The 24544-nt window shown below is 42.7% G+C and overlaps 1 protein-coding gene across 1 annotated transcript in view; it reads right to left on the bottom strand.

Moving 5' to 3' along the window:
• Positions 1–24544, bottom strand: part of IQGAP1 (IQ motif containing GTPase activating protein 1) — a 275070-nt gene that overhangs the window by 79770 nt on the left and 170756 nt on the right. Inside the window, exons 15-16 of the mRNA XM_077473422.1 lie at positions 19399–19562; positions 980–1070 (exon numbers count right to left, since the gene is read on the bottom strand). Of these exons, the coding sequence (XP_077329548.1) occupies positions 980–1070; positions 19399–19562 (255 nt within the window). The remainder of the gene's footprint in view (positions 1–979; positions 1071–19398; positions 19563–24544) is intronic.

The following is a 24544-nucleotide window of genomic DNA, read 5'->3' as shown; positions in this document are numbered from 1 at the left end:
GAGGAAGAACGGAGAAATGCTAATGTAAAAAAGCATTTCCCCTGTCTAGTAACACTGATCACAGGTCCCTGTGATCGGGATCGGTGATCAGTGTCATGTCACACACAGCCCCCCCCCCCCACAGTTAGAATCACACCCTAGGACACACTTAACCCCCACAGCGCCACCTAGTTAACCCCTTCACTGCCAGTCACATTTGCACAGTAATCAATGCATTTTTAATTGCACCAATCGCTGTATAAGTGTGAAGGGTCCCAAAATCGCGCCAAAAGTGTCCGATGTGTCCGCCATAATGTCGCAGTCCCTAAAAAAATCACTGCCATTACTAGTAAAAAATAAAAAAATAAAATAAAAAAATGAATAAAAAAAGCCATAAAACTATCCCGTATAACTTCTGCGCAAACCAATCAATACACGCTTATTGTGATTGTTTTTTTTACCAAAAATATGTAGAAGAATACGTATCGGCCTAAACTGAGGAAAAAATATGTTTATATACTTTTTGGGGATATTTATTATAGCAAAAAGTTTAAAAAAAAATGTGTTTTTCTAAAAAGTTGCCGCTCTATTTTTGTTTATAGCGCAAAAATAAACTGCAGAGGTGATCAAATACCACAAAAAGAAAGCTCTATTTTTTGGGGGAAAAAGGGACGTTTGTTTGGGAGCCATGGCACGTGACGGCCTAATCGTCAGTTAAAGCGACGCAGTGCTGAATCGCAAAAAGCGCTCTGGTCTTTGGCCAGCCAAATGATCCGGGACTTAAGTGGTTAACATCTATTTTGACTTTGCACAGGAAGAAAAGCAGCTGAGGCACAAGCATAAGTCCTCTGTACATGAGTCCTAAGTAGACGCCTGGGGAACTTACATATGATCTATGGAGCAATAAGAAAATGGACTAAATTATATATAAACCGCCAAAGCAAACCAACAATTTATAACCAGGGAAAAGAAACCAGGCTGCATTCACATAGATACATACATCTTTGGGCGTCTTCTGTTTCGCTGTTGGAGCGGATTATTCCATCTTGGATTTCATCCAGCCACAGAACTGCAGAGTCATCTTTTGTTTCCTAGGGGGACAAACCATAAAAAATAAATGCTTGAACTAGTAGCCATGTTGTAAAGATGATTTGTCTATCATCTGTAGATCACTTTACAGCAAATATGCACAATATTTCCTGAAGATAAACATCACACCATTGACCAGCAGAGGGCACTGTTGTCTATCTCAACAGAACTATGCAGTAACCAGGTGGAGAAGTCAGCTTTCCTCCGGGATCAATAACATTGGTGAAGACACCGTTATGAAAATCTGTGAACAGTTAAAACCCTTTCTGTACTAATTAATCTTGTAGATAGCGTCACCTCTGAGAAAATGTAAAGACGTTTTACTATAACTTGGGACTAAAATATTCTGGCATAATGGCATGTAGGAAACTGGGATAAAGACCCTTTACAGTCATCTAGGACATAAGCTACAGGCTACATGGCACAGCAGTACGATGTTATGAAAAGTGGATTTGAAGGTCTTTGTTATAGGGAACATCTAAAATGTTAATTGCCTTATTCGTCAAATGTGCCTTCCGGGCTCCAGTGGGTCTGACGCTTGGCCTGGGTTGGCTGCACGTGGCATGGCAGTGCTCTGGGCATATAGAGGGACGCAGCTCTTGCAAGCTGTGGGCCTCAGAGCCCATGTGAATGAGCCCTTAGCGATCCTTCTATTCCCGCCATTCTTATTTATATCACTGTTTATTTTTTAATGCTATATGAATGCCTCGTCATACTTTTCAAACATTATACAATATCATACACTTTGGTAATTACCACCTGGGCTGAGATCAAACATACAATATTGATCCTTTTCCTTTTTTCTGTATGTATAAAAAATACAATTATTCTTTTTTTTAATGTTTCGAAATGCTATTCAGGCCTAGCATTACCCCCAAAAATACACCTTTTATCTTAAAGCGGTAGTAAACCCGCTGAAGTTTTCTTTTGACCTGCAAAGGAAAAGGCATAATGAGCTAATATGCACCGCATACTAGCCTATTCTGAAATACTTACCTTAGAACGAGGCCCCGACATCTGGCCCGATCCACGCTGAGGGAGCCGACATGTTCCCTCGGTGTGTCTTCCGTGTATCGCGGCTCCGGTGCTGTGAGTGGTGGCCATGATATCATCACTCCCACGCAGATTACTTTCCAGCAGGGCCCGGCATCTGCCAGACTTTCAGCCGAGAATCCCCCGTGCGCATGCGCCGCTGCAGTCAGCGGCACATTGCGAGGGTAATGTCTCCTAAACCGTACAGGTTTAAGAGATATTTTTTTTACCTACAGGCAAGCCTTATCATAGGCTTTCCTGTAGGTAAAAGTTCTAAAAATGACTATACAACCACTTTAAAACTCCCCATGAAAAACATCATTGCACTTCCTGTGCCTAGGCATTCCTGAGCCTAAATTGCCTCCGCTGTAGATCTGCGCTATGAGATCATTCAAATTGAACTCTGGGCACAAAAACCTTTCATTAAATAGATTTATCAAAAACCATAAAGGATATAAATCCATTGTGTGTGCATCTAAAGGGTTTGCAAACCCAGTTATTAGCTTTTAAAGGTAGCAGTGACATCACTGTGCTGTACATAGTCTGTGCAGAGAGCAGAGCTGTGGGAGGGACCCAGCAGGCCCCACCCACTACACCTCGTCTGCAGAAAACTAAAGGAGGGGCGGAGACAAGACCAATCACCCCCCACATGGAGAAAGAGCAGTGGTGACCAGTCTTTATTACAGGAAAATCCTGCACAACATTTTACACTATGTTATTGCACCGATTCCAGAAAAAATATGCAAAGCACACAAAGATTCATGTAACAATACACACAACAAATGTATTTGGTCAGTATTTATTTACCCCAGTTTAAACTTTAAAGCTAAATTCCAGGAATTCAGCAACTTTGCAAAAAGTGCAGGCACCCCATGGGAGAGATTTACTAAAACTGGTGCACACAGAATCTGGTTTAACTGCATAGTAACCAATCAGCTTCTAGGTTTTTTTTTGTCAAAGCTTAATTGAACGAGCTGAAGTTAAGAGCCGATCGATTACTATGCACAGCTTCACAGATTCTGCGTGCACCAGCTTTAGTAAATCTCCCTCTATGAGGCAAGTCCAATTAGGTGCATGTCACCTCTGGGACTTATCTCTATATGTGCCAGGTTTAATGCACTCCCAGAGGACACAATCCAGCTGTCAGAGGAGAGAAGCACACAGAGCGGCTATGCACATACCTCTCCTCCTTCTGCTCATTCACAGAACCCTTTGTATTTTGTGATTGAGTTCACATAATACAAAGGCTTCTGCGAATGAGCAGAAGGAGGAGAGGGGCAGACATAGCAGTTCCAGCAACTCTGCTCTTGAAGGAACTGAGACTGCAGTGAGCAGCGCTATCTTCCTGGAGCACAATAAACCTATCTACGGGGCGGCAGGCACTTAAAGTGGAAGTAAAGTCATTTTTTTGACTTGCACTTTATTATAGGCTTACCTGTGGGTACAGTTTATATTTGTTAAACCTACACAGCTTGGTCTGTGACTCCACCACGCATGGGCAGGAGTGACGTCATCGTGGAGCAGCCAATAAGACAGCTGGAGAACACAAACCCAGAAGAAAGACCGGGTGAAGATAGAAGCGCCTTCAGTGGTAACAGCATGCCGCTGGAAGGCTGTGTTCTAAGGTCAGATGTGGTTCACTACCGCTTTAAAGTGGTTGTAAACCCTTACAAACCACTTTGACCTACAGGTAAGCCTAGATTAAGGCTTACCTGTAGGTCCAAGAAATATCTCCTAAACCTTTACGGTTTAGGAGATATTTACCTGAACACAGCCACCACATGCGCCGTAGACAGCGGAGCGCAGGCGCACTGGGTAAGCCGCTGATCGCGGTGATATGCCGCGAGTGTCGGCTCCCGTACGCATGGGTGGGAGTGACGTCATCGCTGCTCCAGCGAATCACAGCGCCAGAGCAGCGAGACCCACCAAGAAGATGGACGCTCGCAACTACAGGGGACAGCGGTGACTTCGATGGCTCCTGTGTCAGGTAAGTGACACATAATGGACTACTATGTGATGCATAGTAGTCCATTATGCTTTACCTTTGCAGGGAATCCAAGAGGAAGTAAACCCATCAGGGTTTACTTCCTCTTTAATCCATGATATGCCTGTAGTTTTTACAAAAGCCCTCCCCCACCCCCAGGAGCTCCTGGGTGGAAGTGATATCAATGGTCTTTCTGGTGAGATCTTGGAAATCCTGAAAGTCCGAAATATCAAATTAATGACACCTTCCACATTTCCTTTTTTTGTACAGTCTGATGTGGTGAATGCACATGCATTACGGCGCTTAAATCTGAACTACAGGATATAATTTTTTTTTTTTTTTTTTTGCAGTGGAGCCCTTCACACTGCAAGGGTTAAATGCTAATGTAGTTTAGGGAATAAGCAAGTATTTTTACCTTATTCCTCATTCCTTCCTATTCTCTCCAGCATTGCACATGATGACACCAGAAGGCCTACAACTAGCTGAGCATTGAAGGGAAAGGCTTTGAGTAAAGGTTTCATAGCACGGTGGAAGCCTGCCAGGGCAAGGAATAAGCTAAACATTACAGCTTAATCCTCTACACCTAGACTTAATGAGAATTTAAACCTTGCAGTCCAAGGAGGCCCCTTCTGCAAGGAGTAATTTTGTGTTGCTGCTGCCCAAAATGTGAGTGGTATGCCAATGTACCACAACTGACCTAGACACGCACTTGCACCATTTTATGTAGTTGTGGCACATTACAACACACAGTGGCGTATTACTGTGCATTATGCAGCACTGCAAGTTGCAATGATGTAATGTGTTGGGGTGGCATTTAAAAATGAATGACCATGCGCACACACTGTGGTGCATGAATGGTCATGCAACGCATGTTACAACAGCGCGTTACTACAGCTCACATGTGTGCAGCCGGTCTTAAAGAATTCAAAGTGAAGCTATTTAGTTGCATTTGGTATAACTAATGCATTATTACTCAAAACTGTGAGCTCAGTGATGTTCTAGTCAACCAAATAAGCAAATCTAGGGTTATTGAAACCATCTCAATATGGCTAACCCTAAGTGGGCAAGGTCAAAACAGCTTAGCCAGGCCAAGTGCCTAGATGTCAATATTAGCATTATATCAAAAGGCTCATTCAGAAATAGTCTAAAAGGTTTAATCCAAAACTTGTATTTAGCACAGTGATGCTCATGCAAACACTTATTTGTATTACATTATTTGGATTTTATACAATTTTCAGCATTCTCATAAATGTTATATTTTATTATATGCAACAAAAATTGCAATTTGATCTATTTTTCTTATGTATAAATGAAGGGAAGTTTAAGGGGATGAAAACAAGAGTTAATTGTGCTCTAACAGAGTAATGCTGCCACAATTTCCTGTGTGTAAGACGTGATCTTTAAGCAACAAGCAGCACCGTGTTTTCCTTGTAGATAAAGGGGGGGGGGTAAAAAAAAAAAAAAGATATATTTTCGTAATGAGCTGTATTCTGTACACAGGCCTTTCATAAAACCCTCCAGTGATGACTAGTCAGTCAGTTTTTGTTCCAAGAGACCACACAAGCTGTTTACATTAAGAAGCAGCAAACACTACTGGTAAGTAGTAGCTTTATAAAAGCTCTCTGGTAATACAAAACTATAATTTCTTCCAAGGCTAAGAAGTTGGTCGAGATCAAATAAATCATAAACCAAAACAAAGTCTGATAGTTGAACTAGCTGTTGTGGTGGCAGCTTCTGATCTGTCCTGCTTGAGAACATTTAGGTGCCAAGGACCAAAGTTCTATAGGGTGATACCAACCATGGATGGGGAAGAATGGGAACTATCAGTGACATTATGAACCTGAGAGGACACATTTTTTAACCAGATTTTAAGAGAATGAACTCATACTGCAAATTCTTTTCAATTTATGATGGAACATTGTTCTACTGCAGTGTACTATAATATACAGTATTAACTTCACAGGGGCAAACATTAAAGTGGTTGTAAACCCTTACAAACCACTTTGACCTGCAGGTGAGCCTAGATTAAGGCTTACCTGTAGGTCCAACAAATATCTCCTAAACCTACACGGTTTAGGAGATATTTACTAAGACAGTCAAAGCTGTATACGGCACATGCGCACTATCGCCGTTAGCACCATGTCGCTGCTAACGGCGTTATGTCGTTAGTGGCAGCTCCCATGCGCATGTGCGGGACTGACATCATTTCTGCTCTGGCGCTGTGAGTGGCCGGAGCAGCGATACCCGGAAGAAGATGGACGCTCCGGACTACAGGGGACAGCGGTGAAATCGATGGCTCCTGTATCAGGTAAGTGACACATAATGGGCTACTATGCGATGCATAGTAGCCCATTATGCTTTACCTTTGCAGGGAGACAAAGAGGAAGTAAACCCATCAGGGTTTACTTCCTCTTTAAAGTGTAACTGAAGGAAAAACTTTTTTTTTTAGTTTTGAATAGAGTAAGTCTTTACCATTTGTGTGCCACTGGAGTGATTTTCCTTCAATTTCTGTACCATAGCCAAACAAGAAGTGAGAGGAAATCCCTGAAAAATTAGGGAATCCCAATAGGTCACAGAACTGGTGTCCCTATTGGAAGAAGATTTGCCATCTATAATGCCCAGTACACATGGTTGGACTTTCCGACGGAAAATGTGCGATCGGATCATGTTGTCAGAAAATCCGATTGTATCTGGGCTCCACCGTACATTTTCCATCGGAATTCCCGACACACAAAGTTTGAGCGCTAGAGCTAAAATTTTCCAACAACAAAATCCGATAGTTTAAATTCCGATTGCGTGTAGACAATTCCGATGGACAAAGTGCTATGCATGATCAGAGTAAATTATGAGACTAAAGCTACTGACCCATTTATAGTCCCGACGTACATGTTGTACGTTACCTCGTTCTGAACGATTGGATTTTCCAACAACTTTGTGCGACCGTGTGTATGCAAGACAAGTTTGGGCCAAAATCCATTGGAAAAAAATCAGACGGATTTTGTCCTCGGAATGTACACTGGGGAGTTTAGGAGCTTTTGGCTTTTTTCGCCAAAGCTCCTAAACGTCAATGGAGGTTATTTACTAAAGGCAAATACACTTTGCACTGCAAGAGTAATTGGAAGTGAATTCGCTGTAGATTCGAGGGGGACATGAAAGGAAAATGAAAAACAGCATTTTAGCTTACACATGATTGGATGATAAAATCAGCAGAGCTTCCCCTAATTTCAGATCTACCCCTTAGATTTAGAGCGACTGCACTTCCAAGTGCACTTTCAGTGCAAAGTGGATTTGCCTTTCGTAAATAGACCCCTATGTGTCTACATAGCCTTTTAGCAGAGTTTAGGACCTGCCGCATTTAGGCGAGATTAAACCTCGCTCTCATTAACACGGAAGAATCGCGCTCAGCATAGGAACATTCTGACAACTGGCCGCAGAAAAATTCAAAACGTGGCAAAAACGTGTTTTGCAGTTTCCCCCGGCTGCAATCAGGGGGGGCTGTACATGTAGCCGCAGTGCTCTATACTGTGAGCATTGCCACATTGGAGAGGAGACCAGAAGGGTACAATGATGCATCAGTCTGAAGGGTGTTAAGAACTCTTCAACAAATAATCCCTTTACTCCCAAAAATAAATGCACAGCAAATTTAACCACTGGAATGTAGCTAAACTATCGTTATTTTTCTTGCATTGGAAAGATCAAAGAATGCCCACTACCTATTCTTGCTCAAAACAGGCCTGCTTTAAATTCAGCACTGAAATGGTTCCACTAATATCAGTCTTTTCCAGTAATTTTTCCAATAATGCCTGGTTCACACCTATACATTTTTTTTGTGTGTTTTCAGTTTTGCAGAAACACACATCTGTGCATTTTATGGAACAGGCCAGGGACTTTTTTCTGGTTTTTGGTTCCATAGACTTCAACGGATCAAAATCATGTATTGAAAATGGAAAATGCACCTGGAACATTCAAACTGCAACCTGCATAGGTGTGAACCAGGTCTAAGACAAATTGTTGTAAATGACTAAAAATGAACAAAACCCATTGACAAGTACATAAGCAAACCCTTGTGTGCTATTTGCCATGCAGTGGGTGAAGCAGAGCGGGGAATTCGCCAAAAGTGATCTGTGGGCAGGGAAGCTGTGGCTTTGCCTGTAGGGGAGGAAGAACGTATGAGTGCGTTGGAGATTACCATCATAGAGGAAGTGAGAGAATGAATGGGCAGAAACATATACAGTAATATTAAAACACGACTAGCTATGAGTCAGTACTAAGGAAGGAGGAGAAGGCTAGAACATGAAAAGTACAACTAAGCAATCACTCCCTTGTGCCTCTTGATTCAGAGCGTATGAAAAAAAAAATGAGGACCTACGAATTGCTATTCCCCCTGCTCAGGTTGTTTTATCTCAGCGAGGAAAAGAAAATTCTGTGGCCATTATTTTTATTTTATAGTTTTTATTGAAAGTTTTGTAGGTTTTACAAAACTTTACATACAACTCCCTCCAAAAAAACAAAAACAAAAAAACAGTAAAAAGAAGGAAATACAGAAAAATAGACAGCAGCTTTGCAAGCATACAGAGCAGCCTTAAACATATGGATATTAATCACAAGTGTAGTCATTGCATAAATGGTGACATACTGTATCTGTTTCACTAGGCTGATTATCCCAGTATTGTGCAGTACACTAAACATTTCTAAGTCTAACAAGGAACACTTTACTTAAAGCGGAGTTCCACCCAAAAATGGAACTTCCGCTTTAAGAGAAATGACAAGGATTAACCCCTTAGGTTCCACAGTGAGTATGACAAGCATGCTTTACTACATATACAGACTAATGTTACTGTTGTGTCTTTAGTAACCCTTTAAGGGCCCTTTTACACGTGCGGACCATTCAGATCAGCCTGTCAGTTCTTTCAGCGGACCAGAACGGTCAATGCATACATCTCTATGGAGTGACGGATGTCAGTGGTGACATGTGCGCTGACATCCTATCCGCTCCGGAAAATCCAGATGGATGGAAACCCTATTTTCTATTTGTCTGGTGGATCGGATCAGATGAAAAACAGACAGGCGGTCCATAATCATCCGATCCCCCCATAGAGGAGCACGCAGATCTGACAGGTCTGTTCAGGCACAGAGTGCAGAGATGGACTTGTCATCCTCCGGCTCAGCGGGGATCAACGCAGCGATCCCTGCTGAGCAAGCGGATGGCTAAATAGGGATCCGTACATCTGAAAAGAGCCTAATGCCGCGTACACACGGGCGGACTGTATGGCGTACTTAGTCCGTCGAAACATTTCAGCGGACAATCCGCTCGTGTGTGGGCTTCAGCTGACTTTTTCAGCGTGCAGTCCGGCGTACTAAGAATTTCGGATTTTTCGAAATTCTGTCCGTCGTACTTTGGTTTCAGCGGACAATCCGCTCGTCAGTATGCTAGTTCGACGGACTAAGAATGGCGCATGCCCAGAAAGGATTTACACGGCGGAAGGGTGCTTTGCTGTGTCTTGGACTTCCTATTTCTAGTCCCGTCGTACGTGCTGTACACGTCATCGCGCAAGCTTTCGACGGACTGTTTGTGCATCCGTGTGTGGTCAAGTCCGTTCAGTCGAAAGTACGACGGACTGTCCGTCGGATTGTATGACGAACTAAGTACGCCATACAGTCCGCTCGTGTGTACGCGGCATTAGGCAGTGTTTCTTAACCTTTTTCCAGTCAAGGCACCCTTTAAAAATTCTAGTAAATTTCAAGGCACCCCATTCTAAAATGTAAAAAACTATTCTAATAGTTTAACATAATGCAGCAACATCCATGTATATGGACACCCAACGTTAGAGGTGTCCAAAGCAAATACACTTTTGAAAACGGGTACCGACTAGTATTCCTATGTTTCTCCATCACTCAGCTAATGCGACACCATTGCTGATGGAGAGAGGCAGGGGAGGGTCAAACAAAAATGCTATGCAGGCGTCTGACATCCTCCTTATCAATGGATGATGCCATTGGTCGCTGGCAACTAGAAGGTTGTAATGGTGCACTATGAAAACCTGTGACTTCGTGTAACTAAAAAGGTAGGCTTGTATACAATTTTTGGGCAATTTTTAGGCATCTTCAAACCCTGAAGAAACCTCAAGGCACCCTGGTTGAAAAAGGCTGCTTTAAGGCATGTAGAATTGACCTAGAGACGTCACTTCTAAACTGTAGGCCACTTAGAACCTAGATCCATTAAGAACTTTGCCTTTAGCATTATGTAATCAGTTGTGTCACCAGCCATGATATGGTAGTTATGGGGAGCCCAAGCTGCATATTAGACGATTCGTTTTCTTTTTTTCCCCGTTCAACCATCACATATAAAAAGATAGAGGAATAAAGAGTAAAATCTTGCTTTAAGTTAGATGACATATGAGTCTGCTGTGCCCAACCAACCAGAGACGACAAGCATTCAAGTTTCACATAATCATCTCTGTTTTTCTAATAATTTGCTAAATTTGGTTGTTGTCCCACAACATGTGAAGTCGCTGTGTGTTGGGTACATTTCAGAGCTCATGACTAAATAAGGCAATTTTGCCCAGGCGTGTTGTGCAGCCCAGTCTGGCAGCCCCTGAGCTCACCGAACAGAAATGGTTATTTCAGCCCAGCTCAGCAGCGGGAGGAAATGCTTGGACTGGAAATCAGTTCCTGTACAAATTCTCATACACCCAGCACCGGAGCCAATGCATGATCTGGCTGGAAGATTTAACTCTTGGTTACACTCTCATGGCCGGAGCTCTTTTTGCTCTAGCTGCCCTATACAGCATGTCATTATTTCTGAAAAATAAAGCCTCATGGACACTGGGTGTTTTTAACGCTGCTGTTAGGCGCATAAGCCGTTTTTTTTTTCTGCATCTAAACTCCCCTACAGGTTAGTCTATGTGCCCATGCACACATAGGTGTTTAGGAGGCAGAAAAAAAAATCTCAATGCAAGCGCGTCAAGGAGCAGCATGGTTTTGGAAGAAAAAAAACGCATGTAAACATGGCTAAACACACGTTAAAGTGGGTGTAAACCCACTTTAAAAAAAAAAAAAAAACTAAAACCTGCAAGACAAAGGTATAATGAGCTAGCATGCATAGCATACTATGCATAGCATACTAGCTCATTATGTAATACTATATAATACTGTAGTACCTCGCTGCGGTGCCCGTACACAGCACCGGCCGGCAACATCACTCCCAGGGGTTACTTCTGGGTATCGCAGTTTCCGACCTCACTCACGTGCATGCGCACGGTAACAGCACACTCATTGAAGAAACAGCACATACGTGCCAGTGCTTCAGTTTGTGTCAGTGCGCATGTGCCGATGACGTTGCCTGTAGCAAAACGTGGTCTGTAAGGGTTTACAACTACTTTAACACTAGCCACGTTTAGCACTCGAGTGTTAATTCATTTCAATGGCCAGAATAAATTGTTATTCACACCAATAAAATGAACACCCAAACACTTGGAGCACCTAAACGCTTTTACAAGTGCCAAGCGTTTTTTTCTACCAAAGAAGCGTTTTGCTGCCAGGAGCAAAGGTGTCTAGGGGAGATGGATAAACGTCCAGTATGCATGAGGCCTAACTGTGCTTAGGTTCTAAGCAACTGCAATTAGTATCGTGTATGGAATGAATAAATACATGGCTATTAGAGGAAATTCATCCTGAAACCTGGTTTGCTACAATGGGTTACTGTCAGGGGCGGACTGACAACTCATGGGGCCCCCGGGCAATAGGAGATTATGGGACCACACATTATACCCAAACACACACACACAGTATACAATCACACAGTATACACGGACATGTTTCTATTGGCTGAGAAGGTACTGGAGAGGTGGGGCAGCTATAGTCTCAGGATTTTTAGACCAAAAGGATGTCGATAAGGGACATTTCAGAGACAGATTTAAAAAAAATAAAACACAAATTTTTACATACTGTCCCTGGTTTTACTGAGGCTGGCAACCCTGATGGGGCCCCCTAGTGGCCCGTGGCCCTTGGGCAGTGCCCGAGTGGCTGAATGGTCAGTCCGCCCTTGCACTTGAATTTTAACTTTGCTCTCTGTACTACACTAGTCGCCCTGTAGCCTCCCCTGCTTCTCCTCCAAGCTAACAGACTCAATCAAGTCTATATCTGGTTTCCCACACTACACAGAAATGCAATTATTTTAGTAAATATAAACTGCTAAATACCCTTTCTCATCAGCAGTCTTGTGATTTTTATCAGCATCTGCTTAAAGCTTGTAGGAGGAGTTTTCATTCTCCTCTGACTGTCCTACAAGGCTGCAGGAACCCTGACCCTCTGTCTGGACAGTGTTGATGCGCCCTGAACTGATCACATACGCTCCAAAAAAACAACAAAAAAAACTCTAGCAATACACACCAAACCGAGGCTGTTCTGTCAGGCGATGGATTGGGAACTTTGGAAGAAGGGGAGGATCAGAGAAGAAAGGATCAAACAGCCTTTTTACAAAATGTGGAGTATTAACCCCACAGTAAGTATAACAAGCATGCTTTACTGTATATACAGACTGATTTTACTGTTGTGGGTTTAGTAACACCAACTCTTTACTGTGAAGATTAGAATAGAAGTTTAGGAAAGCAGCACTGAGAGAGCAGGACAAAAACAACAATCTCCTGCGCTTGGGGGCTTAGTCTATGGGTAAGTGGCCAATCCTCTGCAGTCTTGCTGCTCTCCTCAGAGCAATGGGTATTCTTAGAACTGAAACATAAAAAAGAGGAAATGAGGGCGCACTGACCTTGTTACCAATTACCAATGTAAAATTTTACTAAGAACCATAACAGCAATAATCATACTCAGACAAGTGTATAAAAGAGGCTTATCAGTAGATGAGACTACGTCTCTGAACGCCTGCAACCCGGACCGGATACTGGAGGAGTCAGATGGCATCACAAACAGATAACGCGTTTCAAGGGCATATCCTCTACCACTTGCTTCTGGATCCCGTGTTGCCCTGCCTCACTGTCAAAACAGGAGGTCAGCCTCTTGGCACAAGTGTCATTCAGAGAATGCTTTTCATTTTCTGAATGATGTGGCAAGAATGACATCACTGCTCCGCCTCTCCACCTCATCCAATCAGAGAACGTTTTGCAGTGGATGTAAAGGCACACTTTTTTTAATCTTCATGCATTTTATGCAGCAGCTCCCCCAGACCCCCGTAATACCCGAGCCCCCTCTCAATCCAGCGATGTCCACGAGAGCCTTGGCTGTCTGGGGACTTGTACTCCTGATTGGCTTTTTCAGCAGCGGGAGTTATTAGCTCTTGCTGCTGTCAATCACAGCCAGTGAGCCAATCAGGAGACAGAGGGGGCAGGACTGAGCCGCGGCTGTTTGCTGTGGGGGCACCCGACAGTAGGGAGGGACCAGGAGTGTCAGTGTGGGACCCTAGAAGAGGAGGATCTGGGCTTCTCTGTGCAAATTCACTGCACACAGGAGGTAAGTACAACATGTTTGTTATTTTTAGAATAATAAAAAAGCAAGGCTTTAATATCACTTTAATCTTCTGCAATAGAATATTCTTTATTGACATTCATTCAGCATGCCATGTAGCATTAGAAGAAAAGAAAAACTGCGTCAGCAATATGTCCACCAAAGTCCACAATAGACCAAAGGATTGTCATCCAGGATAGGTACCAAACACAATAAATCTGCTCCGTACAGTATCTTGGTGAACCATATGTCCATATATATGATTGGGTAAACACTGATGTGATCCATAAATGAGTGAAAACCCACCACCGTATGGAAAGCCGCTTACCAGAGGGCAAGCACAAATCAGCATTCGGCTATAACCCAGCTGCGGCCTTTAACATCAGGAGTGCAAGACTCAGAGGATGTCTCTCAAAGGTATTCTGGGGTGCTAGGCTCCTTTCACAAATCATGCAGTCCGTGGAATCGTAAACCATATGAGAAGAAAGGGGACCATAGCATAATTCCGTAACATAGGAGTATTTATTAAAAAAATATTTTCCTTGCAAACATAGTAGATTAAAAATCATATAATAAAATGCCGGCCAGCACTATAGGAGCCCTTCCTCCTCTAAATCGATGCGGTGACTTCACTGCACGCCCTCACATGCGCGTTTCGTCATACGCAGACATTTTCAATGGGGCAGTGTAGCATGACATACTGAACTAACGTCAATCAAGGCGATTCTATTGCAGATTAGGTGTGCTGGCAACATATTTTCTCCCCATTTTGAAAAAAGGTGCAAGCACTCCTTTTCGTGCATTTTTGGCCCCACAGACTCCAATAGGAGTGCATGAAAAACACATGAAAACGCAGGCGCATAAGTGAAAACCTAGTCTGAATGTTCCTCAGTTTCTTAGACATTCTGAGTTACGTTTTATAAATCTGCCAAAGGGCAATGCAGCAAATCCTGCACCTTACAGCCAAGTCTTGCTTACTGCACACAATAAGGGAAAAAACAGGAACTGCCATCTCCAACTCACATCCGTTATAACTCCCGTTCACATATCTCCCCCAATTACCAATTGTAATCAATTCCATATGACGAGATACGTTTCTCTGCTTGAGCAGTACATAAAGCTTACTGTAGAACTCTAACAATTTTTTTGTTGTTGTTAACCCCACAGCTTAGTTTTAACAATTAATATAGCAAAATGTGTTTAAAAAAAGAGCTGCAATATATCAGTAGGAGATAAAAAACAATTATAGGGGTTCATCCTTGTGCTGTAAATTCAACCACTTTGAGGGCAAAGTATACACCTGATTGTACAAATTGAACGGAAGATGACCCCGTCTATTATACACAAAGCCCAAAAGTGAGAAACCGTTTACAGCACAAAAGATATGAATCCAAGATGTCTGGGTGCTGGTACTCTGAGCGCAATGCAAGAATGATTATGCAAACAGTAATGGGAATCATCGCAGACTACGTCTACGACTGCGACTAATTCATCAAAAGAGTCTCATATTATAAGGGGCTTGTCATTGCTTGGGATATATATGGAAACATGAAAGGAGTTATGAAGGGACAATGGCCTGCAGTGTTCATGCAGTTTATCAGTCTCGGGTGTCAGGACCTTGTCACATTTTATGCCTGTTATATACAGAGCTCAGCAACTATGTGCCTTGTAGTTTATAATCACTTTAAAGCTGAACTCCAGGGAGACATACATTTTTGGTCCAATGCAAGTATGAATATTCCATACCTGGTCCATCTCTGTGGAAGCTGAGAATCATTGTAGTAGCCGCTGCTGCTACTACAGTGATCCTCGCTGCCTCTTGGCTCCCATGCCGAGTGGCTGCACTGCTGCATAGTAACTAGGGATTTTATTTTACAAGTACCAATACTTTTTTTAGTACTCGCCGATACCAATTACCGATACCTACCGCAAATGTTTTGTTTTCACTGCAGCTGCCAGCAATGGTACAAAGCATTGAAAAGTTATTTACAAATGAATTCGATTTTTATTAAATTTTGCGCTGTTTCAATGTGAAATGTGTAAATATATATTAACCACTTAAGGACCGCCTCATGTAGATATACGTCAGTACTTTGAAGAGGGATATCTCGGTAACGGCAGCAGCTGCTGCCACAACCGAGATATCCCTCTTTACAGGAGGTGGTCCTGTGTGCGATAACGGTGGTCTCCACGGCGGATTCGCCGCAAGATCACCGTTATCAGCATCGGGAGAGGTGTCACACCCCCCCGCCGCTTACCGGAGCCATCGGTAGCGTCCTTTCCACTGCTGGGTATGGAGACGAGTGAGGCTAAGATGGTCCCCACTCGTCTCTATACCATAGGAGGGCGGAAGCGACGTCAAAATGTCACTTCCGCCCATACCTCTTAAAAAGGTAAAAAATTTTCAAATTAAATTTTTTTTTTTTAATTGCATTTAAGTCCAAATATGAGATCTGAGGACTTTTTGACCCCAGATCTCATATTTAAGAGGACCGATCATGCTTTTTCCTATTATAAGGGATGTTTACATTCCTTGTAATAAAAAAAAAAAAAAAAATGGATCATTTTTATTCCTAAGTTTAAAAATAAATAAAATCAAGTAAAATAAATAAACACCCCCTCCTGTCGAGCTTGCGTACTGAAGTGAATGCATACGTGAGTAGCGCCCGCATATGAAAACTGTAATCAAACCACACGTGAGGTATCGCCACAATTGGTAGAGCGAGAACAATAATTCTAGCCCTACACCTCCTCTGTAACGCAAAACATGCAACCTGTAGAATTTTTTAAATGTCGCTTATGGAGATTTTTGAGGGTAAAAGTTTGACGCCATTCCACGAGCGGGCGCAATTTTGAAGCGTGACATGTTGGGTATCAATTTTACTCGGCGTAACATTATCTCTTTCACAATATAAAAAAAATTGGGCAAATTTTACTGCTGTCTTATTTTTTTATTCAAAAAACTGAATTTTTTTCCAAAAAAAGTGTGCTTGTAAGACCGCTGCGCAAATATGGTGTGAAAAAAAAGTATTGCAATGACCGCCATTTTATTCTCTAGGGTGTTAGAATCCCCAAACAATATATATTGTTTTTTTCTAACTAATTTTCTAGCAAAAAAAAAAAATGTTTTAAACATGTAAACACAGAATCTGAAAAAGAGGCCTGGTCCTTAAGTGGTTAATATATGTGTAAAAATATTCACTAACAAAGCAAACAAAAAAAAGTTTTAATTAGAGGTCGACCGATATATCGGCCAGCCGATATTTGCCGTTTTTTAAATAATCGGCATCGGCCGATTGTGCTGATAAAAAGCCGATTTAGAACTACAGCGGGACTTTGAAATGACTTCTGTAAGAAGTCAGTGTGAGTTGCCTGAGTCGTCATAGCAACACTTTCCTCCTCTCTGGGCAGACTGCCAAGAAAAGAACTAAATGATACAATGTTTACACTTCTGAATGAATGAAGTCATCTCTGTGTGTAGAAGTTCTCAGTTTAACCATTTAAAGACTAAATCTTTTCTGACACTTGTTGCTTACAAGTAAAAATCCTGTATTTTCTGCCAGAAAATCACTTAGACCCCCCAAAAATTATATATATTTTTTTAGCAGAGATCCTAGGGAATAAAATAGCGGTTGTTGCAATATTTTATGTCACACGGCATTTGCACAGAGGTCTTTCAAATGCATTTTTTTGGGAAAAAAATACACTATTTAAAAATAAAATAAAAACAGTAAAGTTAGCCCATATTTTTTTTTTTTCGTCCAAAAGTTTTGACTACCTGTTTTTATTTAATACATAGGGTTTTTTTTTTTTTTTAAATCTAAATCATACATACAAGTAAACTGATTGGAGGTTTGTTTTGTTTAATAAATGTTTAAATGTAAGAAATTTTCTGTATCACTTATGAAGGCTGCTTTCACACTGGAGCGGGCAGGCGTTGATGGTAAAACGCAAGTTTTAGCGGCTCTTTACCATCATTTTAGCGGTGCTATTTGACTGCTAGTGGGGCACATATAACCCAGCTAGCGGCCAAGGAAGAGGTTAAATGCGCCCATGAAGCACTGCTGCCAAATCGCATTGCATGCGCTTCGGCAGTGGTGCCCATTCATATCAATGGGCAGGAGTGGTGGAGGAGCGGTATACACCACTCCAAACGTGCTGCTTGCAGGAATTTTTTTTAAGATCCTGCCAGCGCATCGCCTCAGTGTGAAAGCACTCGGTCTTTCACACAGACTGCAGGGGAGCCATTTTGCAGGCACTTTACAGGCACTATTTTTAGCCCAAAAGCGCCTGAAAAACACCCCAATGGGAAAGGTGTGTTAGATCAAGGGGGATTCAAAAAAAATAATAATAAATAAAAAAGGAAAAAAATAAATAAAATAAAAATCGGCCTAACATATCGGCCCAAAAAAATCGGCATCATATATCGGCTATCGGCCGCCATGATTTCTAAATATCGGCATCGGCCAGAGAAAAACCCATATCGGTCGACCTCTAGTTTTAATTGTTTATCATTTATAAAATAGACGTAAAAAAAAATAAATAAAAAGAAGCAGGAAAATAATAATTAAATGGAGGAGATTAGGGGGTTAATGAAGGCTGATTAGAGTAAATTAAGGGTTAATAAGGGGTCCTTTTGATCTTCAGATGAGCAAACAGAAAGATACAAAAAGAAAATGTTTCTTTTTATTTTTGTGTTTCAGGCTGAGCAATGTTATTAATAAACATTTGTTTTGACAGCTCCAACTTCTTAAACACTTCAGCTGTCAACAGGGGAGACCCACTGACAGCTCAAAGAACCGAGTTGCAGGAGTAACAATACTTGTGCAAATACTCGGCATCTGCGCCGATACCGATACCATTATCGGTGCAACCCTAACCACAGGGAGTCACTTATTTGGCACGGACAACATTCAGAGAAAGCTTTGCATTTTCCCAATGGATGCAATGCATTCTCTGATTGGACGTCCAGACAGAGAACATCTTGTATTAATTGTTAAAACTGTAAGGCATTCTTTGAATGATGACCATGCCAAGCAGACAACCCCCTGTGGTTACTATGCAGAAGGAAGACTCTTGGCATGGGCCTGGAAGACAGCAAAGGATTGCTGTAGTTGCTGTGGCCTATACAGCGACTCTCTGCTTCCACACACTACTGCAGCGATTGCCAGTATCTTCTGGGTGCGAATGCTGGGTCCTTCAGGCTGCCCTACTGCATATTAACCACAGGGGCTCACTCTTTCAGCACCCCCTCCATTCACAGAACACCTTGTCATTTTTTTGCCATTCTCGGATTGAATGAGGTGGAGAAAAGGTGCAGTGACGTTACAATTTCCACCTCGGCCAATTATAAAATGCCTTATATTCAATGAAAAAAAAAATACAAGGCAGTCTATATATGGTGGTAGCCTTGAGCGCATGACCCCCTTGGTGAATGTGCAGACTGTGCCACCACGGTGATCGCTGTAGTAGTGCTGACTACTACAGTGATTTCCAGATTCCCTGTCACTCTGCAATTAGGATCATAACTAAAGTTTGGCTTTAAATTGGTTCAGCTAGTTTACTGTATAATCAGTAGGCTGGGGATGGAGAACATCATTGAATTCCCTTACTGTAACAGTTAAAGTGAGGTCACCCTCTTGGATGTGCCGTCTGCTATGCCTGTGCAGGTTTGGGTAATAGATAGACAGGAATACAAATCATGTGGCTGGCTAACCAGTTTCCATATGTGTATTTCATTATGTATTAGGCCATTTGTCTGGAGTTCAGCTTTAATTAGATGCATTGAATAGCAAATGGAAAACTTATATATATTTCCCCAATTCTTCCACAAGAAGACTTTAGTTTATGCCCACCTGAGCCTTCTCTCTTTTCGCTCGGACCAGAGTGTCTTGGTAATGCTGAGCTACATTCGGTTCTACTCCTTCCAGTTTTGCTGCTGGCAGTTGTAGAGCTTGTAGAGTCTTCTTAGCATCCCCTTCATCCAAAGCTTCATTGATGAGCCCAATAGCCAATATCCCTAAACAAGCAAGAGGAAGCAATGATAAATAAAAAGTGCATTACCAATTGTGAGCTAATCCCCACCATCATCATCCTCATTAAATGATCAGTAATTTACTGGCCGCAATATTTTCTTTTAAAGCACGAAGAGCATAGACAAGAATTTAGGAGAAGCCACAGCGTTGGCCATCATCATCACTAAAGTGTAATGCCAACCCAACTGAAGCAACTGTGTGCCACACTAGACTAGACATCGATGATACCGCCGGTCACTGATACACATGTATCAACAGCCTGGTAGCCAACCCGTTTCGTATTATAATATTATCCAAACTCAAAATTAAATTTTTAGCTTGATGCTGGCAGGGGATGTTTTCAAATTTTGGATTTTCCATTCAATTACAGAGAACAGAGCAGAAAAGTGATGCACATACAACACGGATATACTGTATCTTTTTTTAGTGAATATACACATTGTCAAAAGTATTGGGTGCCCGCCTTTACACCCACACGAACTTTAATGGCATCCCTAGTCTGTAGGGTTCAATATTGCGTTGGCCCACCCTTTGCAGCTTATAAATCTAAAATTGTGTGCGACGGAAATTTCGATGGAAACTATCCGATGGAGCCTACACACAGTTGGAAATTCCAACAAGCCCCGATCGCACATTTTCATCAGAAAATATGACCCTGTGTACAAGGCATAAGTCTTAGGGATCAATATTGAGTTGGCCCACCCTTTGCAGCTATAATAGATTCAACTCTTGTGGGAAGGCTGTCCACAAGGTTTAGGAGTGTGTCTATGGGAATGTTTGACCATTCCTCCAGAAGCACATTTGTGAGGTCAGGCACTGATGTGGACGAGAAGATCTGGCTCAGTCTCCCCTCTAATTCACCCCCAAAAGTGTTCTATCGGGTTGAGGTCAGGACTTTGTGCAGGACAGTCAAGTTCATTCGCCCCAAACTCTCTCATCCATGTCTTTATGGACCTTGCTTTGTGCACTGGTGCACAGTCATGTTGGAACAGGAAGGGGCCATCCCCAAACTGTTCCCACAAAGTTGGGAACATGAAATTGTCCAAAATGTCTTGGTATGCTGACGCCTTAAGAGTGTCTTTCACTGGAACTATGCAACCCCACACCATAATCCCCCCTCCACCAAATGATTTGGACTAGTGCACAAAGCCAGGTCCATAAAGCCATGGATGAGCGAGTTTGGGGCGAAGGAACTTGACTGGCCTGCAACTGACCTCAACCCAGTAGAACACCTTTGGGATGAATTAGAGCGGAGACTGCGAGCCAGGCCTTCTCCTCCAACATCAGTGCCTGACCTCACAAATGCGTTTCTGGAAGAATGGTCAAACATTCACATAGACACACTCCTAAACCTTGTGGACAGCCTTCCCAGAAGAGTTGAATCTATTATAGCTGCAAAGGGTGGCCAACTCAATACTGATCCCTAAAACTTATGCCCCGTACACACGGTCGGACTTTCCAACGGAAATGTGCGATCGGGGCTTGTTGTCGGAAATTCCAACCATGTGTAGACTCCATCGGACAGTTTCCATCGAAATTTCCGTCACACACAATTTTAGATCTGGTTCTCAAATTTTCCGACAACAAAATCTGTTCGCGCAAATTCCGATGGTGTGTACACAATTCTGATGCACAAAGTGCCACGCATGCCCAGAATCAAGCAGAAGAGCTGCACTGGCTATTGAACTTCATTTTCCTCGGGTCGTCGTACGTGTTGTACATCACCGCGTTCTTGACGTTTGGAATTTGCGCCCAACTTTGTGTGACCGTGAGTATGCAAGACAGGTTTGAGCCAACATCCGTCGGGGGGAAACAAGGATTTTGTTGTCGGAATGTCTGATCGTGTGTACAGGGCATAAGACTGGGATGTCATTAAAGTTTATGCGTGTGTAAAGGTGGGCTTCCCAATACTTTTGACAACAGCGTATTCTCTGTGGACAGACCTCTCTCATACCACAATAAATATCACAAAATTAACAAGCATGTCAACATAAATGCTAAGGTCCTGACAAACAAAGCATATACCAAGCTGGACAAACAGGATTATTTTGTTAACAAACGCCTGACTGATAAAACAGAAAAAATATCATTACTTGGGGCTGATGACAGACGGCCTAATGATGCATTAAGAGCTCCATTCGTGTTGTTAGATCACCTGCACCATGTGAATAAAATATCCTTTTCATGGAACTCAGCCACCAGCCACACACACAGCATGCACTCCCAGAATGACGGCCACCACGCCATATGTCCACACCGAGATTCGGTTAAAGGGCCACAATACAGTTTTACCAACCCATTAAAGTGGTTGTAAACCCTTACAAACCACTTTGACCTACAGGTAAGCCTAGATTAAGGCTTACCTGTAGGTCCAAGAAATATCTCCCAACCTATAAGGTTTAGGAGATATTTGCCCGAAGACGGGCACCGCTATCTACGGCGCATGCGCCGTAGACAGCGGCGCGCAGGCGCACTGAGCGGGGCATCGTCGATGACGGCAATGCCGCGAGTCTCGGCTCCCGTGCGCATGCGCGGGAGTGACGTCATCGCTGCTCTGGCGAATCACAGTGCCGGAGCAGCGAGACCCACGGAGACCCACCAAGAAGATGGACGCTCGGAACTACAGGGGAGAGCGGTGACTTCACTGGCTCCTGTGTCAGGTAAGTGACACATAATGGACTACTATGCGATGCATAGTAGTCCATTACGCTTTGCCTTTACAGGGAATGAAAGAGGAAGTAAACCCATCAGGGTTTACTTCCTCTTTAACCACTTCCCACCCGGCCAATGCATATATACGGCCGGGTGGGAGCCGTCTACTCCTGATAGGACGTTCCTGAACGTCATTCAGAAGTAGCGGGATCGCGCGCGCGCGTGCCCGCGCAGCGGCGCGATCCCGATGTGCTCGTGTCACCCGGACACGGCACATCTGAGATCGGCAGGAGGGCTCTGTGATTGGCCCTCCTGATCACATGACGGCCGTGTCCAATCACGGCTGTCATGTGATGTAAACAAACAGCCGGTTGCTAGGCAAATCGGCTCTCCTCTCCTCACACGGAAGTCATCGCTGAGGAGAGGAGAGCAGAACGCTGCAGCCGGCTGATGATCAGTGAGTATGGGCTGCTTTTTACAGCTTTTTACTCACTGATCATCAGTCTAGTGTCAACACACAACACACCACACAGTACAAACACAGTCCCCACATATGTCCCCAAACCACACATGTCCCCAAAACATACATGTCCCCAAATAATAAAAACACATGTCCCTAATAATAAAAACATGTCCCCCACATATGTCCCACTAAAATCACATGTCACCAATGATTATCTGCACACATATGTACGTGATCACCTGCACACATATGTACATGATCATTTGCGTACATATGTCCGTGATCACACAAACCAATTATTATACAGTTAACGGAATTTTTTTTACCAAAAACATGTAGCAGAATACATTTTGGCTTAAATTTATGACAAAATTTGATTTTATTGGATTTCTTTTCAAATAGAAAAAAGAAAATATTGTTTTTTTTCCAAATTTCCGCTTTTTTTGCGCTTATATCGCAAAAAATAAAAAACGGAGTCGTGAATAAATAACACCAAAATAAAGCTCTATTTGTGCGAACAAAATGATAACAATTTCATTTGGGTACAGTGTAGCATGACCGCGCAATTGTCACTGAAAGCGCGAGAGCGATGAAAGCTGAAAATTGGGCTGGGAAGGAAGGGGGTGAAAGTGCCCTGTATTGTAGTGGTTAAGGTGAACGCTTTAGTAAGTGTTTTTCATTTTTAGGTTCAATAGTGAACAAATCTTATCTGACATTTTACTAGCACAATAGGTCAAACATTTATGCAAAAAATAGGAGAGACCTAGTGCTTCTCTACAGGGGTAATTACTTACTGTACACCTTATGATATTATAATCTGTTTTTTGGCAGCCAAAAACAAAAAGCAGCACCCTACCTATACTGCTCTACAGTAGTGCATTCACTTGAGGCATGACTAAGGCCTGATTCACACAGACTTCAGCTTGTATAAGAGCAGTGTGAACAGCAGGCTTTAGCAGAGCTTTCAGCAAGCTTTGTTGAGGCTTTTAAAGTACCATTCAGTTCCAGTTTGTAAATGTCGAACACTGACCCAAATAGGAGATTTGACTGCTACTTTAAACAAGCTGCTAGCAGGCTTCAAAACATCTTGAAGCTTGTTGAAAGCCTGCTAGCAGCTTGCTGAAAGTGGAAATCAGCACTCTTATTAGGATCTGTGTTCAACATTTACAAACTGGAGCTGAATGGTACCTTAACCACTTGCCAACCGCTGCATGCCGATATACATCGGCACAATGGCAGCGGTGGGCAAATGGGTGTACCTGCAAGTCATCTTTAAATCGGCGAGGGTAGCAGGCGCCATTTACAGTGTGCTAATGCCTGCGGGCCCCGCATACTCAATGTCCACGATCGTGTCATGGAGCCGCAGATTGGGGAGATGCCTATGTGAATAAGGCATTTCCTCATTCTGCCTAGTGACATGACAGGGATCTACTGCTCCCTGTCATCGGGAGCAGTGATGACGGTCATGTCAGTGGTAGCCCCCCACAGTTAGAATCACTCCCTAGGACACACTTAACCCCTTGATCGCCCCCTAGTGTTGAACTCCTTCCATGACAGTGTCAGTAATCAGTGCATTTTTATAGCACTGATTGCTGTATAAATGACAATGGTCCCAAAATAGTGACAAAGGTGTCCGATGTGTCCGCCATAATGTCGCAGTCCCGATAAAAATCAAAATGCTATAATAACGTCTGCGCAAAGCAATCAATATACACTTATTGAATTTTGTTTTACCAAAATATGTAGAATACATATTGGCCTAAACTGAGGAAAAAAACTTTTTTTTATATATTTTAGGAGGATATTTATTATTGCGTTTTTTGTCAAAATTGTTGTTCTTTTTTGTTTATA

The sequence above is a fragment of the Lithobates pipiens genome, unplaced genomic scaffold (genome assembly GCF_037356315.1).
Source record: "Lithobates pipiens isolate NorthernLeopardFrog02 unplaced genomic scaffold, aLitPip1_a1.2 Scaffold_8, whole genome shotgun sequence".
Taxonomy (NCBI): domain Eukaryota; kingdom Metazoa; phylum Chordata; class Amphibia; order Anura; family Ranidae; genus Lithobates; species Lithobates pipiens.
This window is presented reverse-complemented; position numbering and strand designations above follow the sequence as displayed.